Below are 7,278 nucleotides of genomic sequence, written 5' to 3' on the forward strand. Positions count from 1 at the left end.
TATCGACTTCGGCTGTACAATACGATATCGTTAAAATAGTCATCAATGAGCACTTAACGACATATGCTAGCACGATCAAAATATAACAACCGACGATTGTTAAAATTCCTTGTCTATGGTCAAAGTAGCGACGGTATCGTAAAAATTGCGAGCATGAGAATGTATCGATAGGATAACTTCCGACCGACGGTTGCTAAAAGCCCGCCGAATATAACGTGGGGTCTTGAGTGTCAGTTAAAACTTTGGTTGGCTGTCGATATACGTATTTTTTTAATAATGTCGTTCATTATGCAAAATTTCTGGTTTAATGAAAGGAGGCAGGTTAGGGAAGATCGTAGGATTGAAAGGCGTCGTTTACGCGATCAATTGAATTCGTTCGAACTTGCAGAGACGGAATTCAGACAATTGTTTCGAATATCTCGCATTATGGCTAGAGATCTCATTGATCAATTAACTCCTTTTCTAGTGTCAAAAAATACATTAGGACTTCCAGTATGCATTAAAGTGAGAGTATTAAATATTATTGATATCTTAGTAAAACAAAAACACAATATAAATCTATCCACCACTGGAACGACCACGTGAAATAAATAAATTTGTTTCGATTGCTGATGATAATTTTTCACAATAAAGTGATTAAAATGATCAAAAGTGAAGTTTATTAATTAGTTGTATTATTTATGATGTTGACAGGTACTCGCACCCATCAGCTTCTTTGCTACAGGGAGCTACCAACGTGGACTAGGCCAAGATCACTTCTTGGCGATAGGGCGGCCGGCGTGGTCTAGTGGTATACGCTTTTGACTACAGATCCGAAGGTCGCGGGTTCGAACCCGGCGTGCGCAAATAAATTTTATTTGATTAATTTGTGTTATTTCACAATTAATTAATTTAAAATATTATATAGTATATTTGCGGCACGTTCCAGAGTGGAAGATACTCTCAGTATCGCCCTGGTGTAAGACCACCATTCAGAATTGAAACGTTGCTTGAAATGGCTTTAGCCGTGTTTGGTGACCAGATCTGAATAGCCAGGTACTTCCCCACCTTCCTCTTCCCCATCTCCCTCCCCTCCCCAATACCCTCAGCCTCACAACATACCCCAATTGGGGATGCCATAGTCTCACTGGCTCCAGACGGGAGCAGTTGGGACTCTTGTGCGGTATTACTGTAAAAAAAAAAAAAAAAAAAAGGGCAAACTACCGTTAGCAAGTGCATAAAACTGTTTATGAAAGCAGTTTTAGAACATCTGTACAGAAGATGGATACATTTTCCGGCTACAAATGAAGCCCGCAAGCAAGTAGAGAGTAGTTTTAGGGAAAAATTAAACTTTCCACATGTTCTGGGATGCATCGATTGCACCCACATCGCCATCGTCACCCCTTCCAGACACGAGGAGCAGTACAAAAACCACAAAGGATTTTATTCGCTGAATGTTCAAGTGGTAAATATTTTTTCAGAAATAAAACAGCCGGATTGTTGTTTTCAAATTTTATTGAAGGTTTTTTATGTTTGATAAACAGGTCTGCGATGCTACGTTGAAAATATTGAGCATCAACACACGCTTCCCAGGTACTGTCCATGACCAATTCATTTGGAATAATAGTTTAGTCAAAACTGAAATGAACAGACTATACAATCAGAGAATTGGGACATATTTCTTGCTAGGTATGTATTTCAACAACTCATTTTAAAAAAAGGCAAAAAAATCATAACTTAGTAGTTATATGTACCTATTATAATGGGTGTTTTGTTTCAATCAGGCGATTCTGGATATACACTCGAGCCTTATCTGATGACACCAATATTGAATGCAGTCGAGGGGAGTGCCCAATACAGATACACAAAGGCGCACTGTGAGGCGAGATGTTCCGTAGAACGCCTATTTGGGGCATGGAAGGCTATATTCCGTTGCCTCAGGAAAGACAGAGTTCTCCATTATGAGCCCGATGCTGCTGGTCAAATAATTATTACTTGTGCTATACTATACAACATGATGAAGCACTATAAGTCAGTTTCCTTGTTGAACTATATGCATTTAAAAAAGTAAGGCAACAGTACAAAATATTAATAAATTGTTCTCTATTTTCAGATTAACAGACTATTATAATGATAATGTAGAGTTAAGAGAGGTTGAGCTGCTGCACCAGCCTGAAGATGTCAGCAGGGTTGTTGCAGCCCGCAGAGTGAGAGACGAACTAGTGCGAAAGTACTTCTCCCACGAATGATAATATATTAAACAAGGAAACTGACTTATAGTGCTTCATCATGTTCAAACATTGTATCGTATGTACCTACATTGTAAAAACAATTCACGCCTCACAGAGACATTGCAAGAGTTTGAAGAAATGCTACTAATCAAATATACATATATGCAAAGCGCTGCATGCAATATTTCACAAAAAGAACTTCAATAGTACTTTAAAACATTGTATTGTATGTACCTACATTGTAAAAACAATTCACGCCTCACAGAGACATTGCAAGAGTTTGAAGAAATGCTTCTAATCAAATATACATATGTATATGCAAAGCGCTGCATGCAATATTTCACAAAAAGAACTTCAATAGTACTTTAAAACATTGTATTGTATGTACCTACATTGAAAAAACAATTCACGCCTCACAGAGACGTTGCGAGAGTTTGAAGAACTGCTACTAATCAAGTACATATTCATATATGCAAAGCGCTGCATGCAATATTTCACAAAAAGAACTTCAATAGTACTTTAAAACATTGTATTGTATGTACCTACATTGTAAAAACAATTCACGCCTCACAGAGACGTTGCAAGAGTTTGAAGAAATGCTACTAATCAAATATATATATATGCAAAGCGCTGCATGCAATATTTCACAAAAAGAACTTCAATAGTACTTTAAAACATTGTATTGTATGTACCTACATTGAAAAAACAATTCACGCCTCACAGAGACGTTGCGAGAGTTTGAAGAACTGCTACTAATCAAGTACATATTCATATATGCAAAGCGCTGCATGCAATATTTCACAAAAAAAACTTCAATAGTACTTTAAAACATTGTATTGTATGTACCTACATTGTAAAAACAATTCACGCCTCACAGAGACGTTGCAAGAGTTTGAAGAAATGCTACTAATCAAATATACATATATGCAAAGCGCTGCATGCAATATTTCACAAAAAGAACTTCAATAGTACTTTAAAACATTGTATTGTATGTACCTACATTGTAAAAACAATTCACGCCTCACAGAGACATTGCAAGAGTTTGAAGAAATGCTTCTAATCAAATATACATATATGCAAAGCGCTGCATGCAATATTTCACAAAAAGAACTTCAATAGTACTTTAAAACATTGTATTGTATGTACCTACATTGAAAAAACAATTCACGCCTCACAGAGACGTTGCGAGAGTTTGAAGAACTGCTACTAATCAAGTACATATTCATATATGCAAAGCGCTGCATGCAATATTTCACAAATAGAACTTCAATAGTACTTTAAAACATTGTATTGTATGTACCTACATTGAAAAAACAATTCACGCCTCACAGAGACGTTGCGAGAGTTTGAAGAACTGCTACTAATCAAGTACATATTCATATATGCAAAGCGCTGCATGCAATATTTCACAAAAAGAACTTCAATAGTACTTTAAAACATTGTATTGTATGTACCTACATTGGAACAAAAAGGAACAAAAAGGAACAGGAAATACCTCAAAAATGTCAGCAAATCGATCCATTGAACTCTGAAATGATAAATAACAACTCATTAATTTAATTTAAATAACAATAGGTAGTCGACATACTAAAAGGAAGATTATAAATTAATTTATTCATTTTGAATTTCTCGCCAAGCTGGATTTTACATGTTTATTAATTTTTTTTAACACAAAGAATATCTAAACAAACAGAACAATAAAAACTCCACTGCGCAAAATGGAAAAATAGTACATTGGGAATAGTACAATAAATAAATGAAATAAGTCAAAGCTGGGCATTTTATTTTGTTCTACTAAGATTTAATTCTAATTTAAAAGTACAGTGCCACACTTATAAGTTGGCGGTGGCCTAAACATGAATTGACGCTATTTCTTTATATTTTAATCTGGCAACTTACACGTGTAGCGCTGTATTTGGGAGTTATTCGAAGAGAAATAGGAAATACCTTAAAAATATTGGAGAAATTATTAATAGCTCCCACAAGCTCCTTGGATGATTTGTTGCTAGCCTCCTGCGCCATCACCATCCGAACCCCCACATCTGGCTTGTCAGTTAGCTTCCTCTTCTTGCTCGGGCGAGAAGGGGAAGCTAACTGCGCCGTCTGGAAATCTGTGGGCCCTTCTCCAACTTCATCGGAATACTGTAAAACACACAAATAATTTTCATTGATAATGAAAGATCAACTAAATTTTGACAGAATATATTATATTAACATTTTAAGACATTAGTGACCTCAACATCCTGCATTATGAGTTCAGGTCCCTCTCCTATACAGCTTTCTGGAAGTCCGCTGCCCTCAGAACTGGCTCTGCCGATGATGTTGATGACCTTCTGTGTCAGGTCAGTTAACACCGGTATCTCGGCAGTGTTTCCAGTCGTGAGGGCAGCTCGCTTGGCGAGAGAGAGAGATCAAGTGTCTCGATGATAGATTATATTAGAAGGTCAGAAAAGTTTGCTGCAACCAGTTTGTATAGGTAGGTACAAATACTCACTGTTTTCCACTGCTCGGCTGACTTAGCAGGACCCAATTCTGCCAGTTGTTCCGCCAAATTCCGAACCCCGAGGTCCCACAAACCTTCCAGCGGCGAACTCCGAATGGTCAGCCATATAGCTGGTTAGCAAATCCATTTGACTGGTCGTCGACCTTACTCTCTTCCTGAAATCATAATATCAGCATTTTGAATATCTTAAAATACTGCGTATGATTGAAATATTAGTAAAAATAACTTCAAAATTTTGACACAATAGAATGTAAGTATATCTCTTTGATAATAATGGAAATTCTTTCACATAAAAAGATAAATAAATAACTTACCCAGCTACCATTGCTTGCGACATCGTAAAATATTAAAACAAACACGGCGGTTAAAATGGTCACGCTTGAAATCTGACGTTTGACGTCTATTCAATTCATAGACAATTCCGTCCCAGTATTGCCAGCGTATATCGATTTGTATTTATTGCCTTATCGATGTCGTTAGAGTTATCAATAGCATTCTCATGCTAGGGAAGTCGTTATAAAATGGTCGGTAGATACGCTTAGCAATCCGATATCGTTAAGTTCGATCGATTCTCATGCTAAGGCCCCGGTACATATAAATCATAGCATCCTAAGAGGAATGGGCTATCAATAAAATTGTTCCTAATTTTGAAAGATATAATGGCTAGATTGGCTAGACTTGCTTTCCGCCTAGTTTCCAGACTCACAGAATTAGTTTCCCCAAGTAAGTCGATATGGTGCATGAACCTAGGATAGGTTCCATGCGTCCGCATATAGACATACCTGAGGAATTTCTTCTGAATTTGCTCTATCATTTCAATGTACTTCTGGTGGTACGGTGGTGTTATTTGTTGTTATACATATTTGTTCTTTATGTTATGTTAACAATTTAATATTATGTATAAAGTAATTTGTCAAAATATATGAATTTAATGAATGTATTTGTGTTTCATTACCTACTTCATATGAACTAATCCTATCAATTTGATTTTGATTAGATTCATTATTGGGTAATTGTATTTTTTAGTATCTAATAAATGCAAGTGTTTGTTGTTGCGACCTCGAGTGTCGCAGCGGATCGGGCGGCGGCGAGTGATTGATGCGCTCCCGTCAGCCGTCCCGACCCGACCCACGTAAATAACCCCGCGCTGTCCTCGCTAGGCTCCGCTCCACCGCCGCGCCGCGCGCCGGCCTTTGGAGGGTCATTGTGCCGGCGGTAGAACAAACACGAGGCCGCTTGAAGCCCCTTCAAATTTTTATTATCGGACTGTGGGTTGAGATGGCAATACGGGCAAGGGTTGTATTTGCAAACCTCGTCAAGAATATTGATTAACTCTTAGTGTGCCGCCGCAAAATTTCCGCATTGTGCCATCGGGTAATATTTTCATCATAGCTTACTCGTTTTTTGCAAAATTATGTTTTCGTATTTTCGTAAGATTTTTATGCACCAATTATATATACACTTGATTATGTAGATAACGAACCTAAACTAATATATCCTCAGAAGAACTGTTGAACCTATTAAAATTGATATTATAAGGTTTACCTAATGATGTTACTTTGAAAACAATATTTGGATGTTATTTAGTTTAACAACCAAGCCGAGATGTTAAAGTAACCTAGCTTCTTTAAATTTAAAAAAAGACAAAAAGTTTACAATAAAAATATATAAATTTGTTTTAGACCACTTTTTAATCATACTATACCGGTTTTGGAAGCACCATTCCTTCGTCAGAAGAATATTAAAACTAACATATGGTACAAAATATTGACAGATATATACAAAATAATATAATTTAGGTGTTTGAGTGGGAGGTTAACAAAGGGGGAGGAGTGATTGCGGGAATTCCGGCAATAACAGAGCGGCTTAATGGAAATATATCTAGAATGGGACTAAACGATAAATTAATTTGGTTATTCAATATACTAGCGTTATTATTTAGGGTATTTTTGATTTACAATTTTTTGCTTTTATTATCACGGTGAAGAATTGTAACCCCTGTGTCCTTATTAAAAGTATAATTGGTGGAAATAAGATGATTGGCAAACTCTGAAAAATTATTGTTTTTTAAACATCTTAAATGTTCCGTGATTCTAATATTTATATTTCTGGTTGTCTTACCTATGTAGAACGATGGACAATCATTGCACCATAGTTGGTAAATGCCTGAGTGGCTCAATTTACGATCTTTATCTTTAGTGTTTTTTTTAATAATTTACTTAAGGTGCTATCAGTAAAGAACGCGGGTTTAATGTGGGGTTAATAATATATATCAGTCAATATTTTGTATCAAAAGTTAGTTTTAACATTCTCCTGACGAAGGAAGGGTGCTTCCAAAAACGCTAGAGTGTAATTAAAATTAAAGTGGTCTAAAACAAATTTATTTATTTTTATCGTAAATTATGACGAGTCACAAAGTAAATGATTATTACAAATACAAAAAGTTTAATTTCATGTAATCCAATGATTATTATAGATTTAGAAACTTAAAAATAATAACTATTAAAAAAAACATGGAAAGTACCAGATATTATATTATTAGGAAAACCAATTACTGTATTACAG

At 35.9% G+C, this 7,278-nt stretch overlaps 1 protein-coding gene and 1 long non-coding RNA gene across 4 annotated transcripts; both read right to left on the minus strand.

Annotated features, from left to right (window-relative positions):
- Positions 1-1,476: 1,476 nt before the first annotated feature.
- LOC149425644 (uncharacterized) lies at positions 1,477-2,735 on the minus strand. The gene is made up of 2 exons (XR_016304151.1): positions 1,734-2,735; positions 1,477-1,617 (listed from the first exon to the last, which is right to left on the minus strand). It is a non-coding gene; the product is annotated as an uncharacterized LOC149425644 (long non-coding RNA).
- Positions 2,736-3,507: 772 nt separating this feature from the next.
- Positions 3,508-5,274, minus strand: LOC149425645 (uncharacterized). Of its 3 annotated transcripts, XR_016304154.1 has the most exons (4): positions 5,028-5,274; positions 4,705-4,868; positions 4,158-4,352; positions 3,508-3,738 (listed from the first exon to the last, which is right to left on the minus strand). XR_016304154.1 is itself a non-coding variant. In XM_089644323.1 (3 exons), the coding sequence occupies exons 1-3, from the start codon at positions 4,457-4,459 to the stop codon at positions 3,631-3,633; spliced, it is 318 nt and encodes a 105-aa protein (XP_089500449.1). In that variant the 5' UTR covers positions 4,460-4,681; the 3' UTR covers positions 3,508-3,630. The 3 variants fall into 3 exon arrangements, 1 of the variants encoding a protein (XP_089500449.1); XR_016304153.1 differs by having other exon boundaries at positions 4,705-5,274; XM_089644323.1 differs by lacking the exons at positions 4,705-4,868; positions 5,028-5,274 and adding an exon at positions 4,445-4,681.
- Between the last annotated feature and the right edge of the window lie 2,004 nt (positions 5,275-7,278).

The sequence above is a fragment of the Hesperophylax consimilis genome, chromosome 2 (genome assembly GCF_061612785.1).
Source record: "Hesperophylax consimilis isolate HC1 chromosome 2, BYU_Hcon_1.0, whole genome shotgun sequence".
NCBI lineage: Eukaryota > Metazoa > Arthropoda > Insecta > Trichoptera > Limnephilidae > Hesperophylax > Hesperophylax consimilis.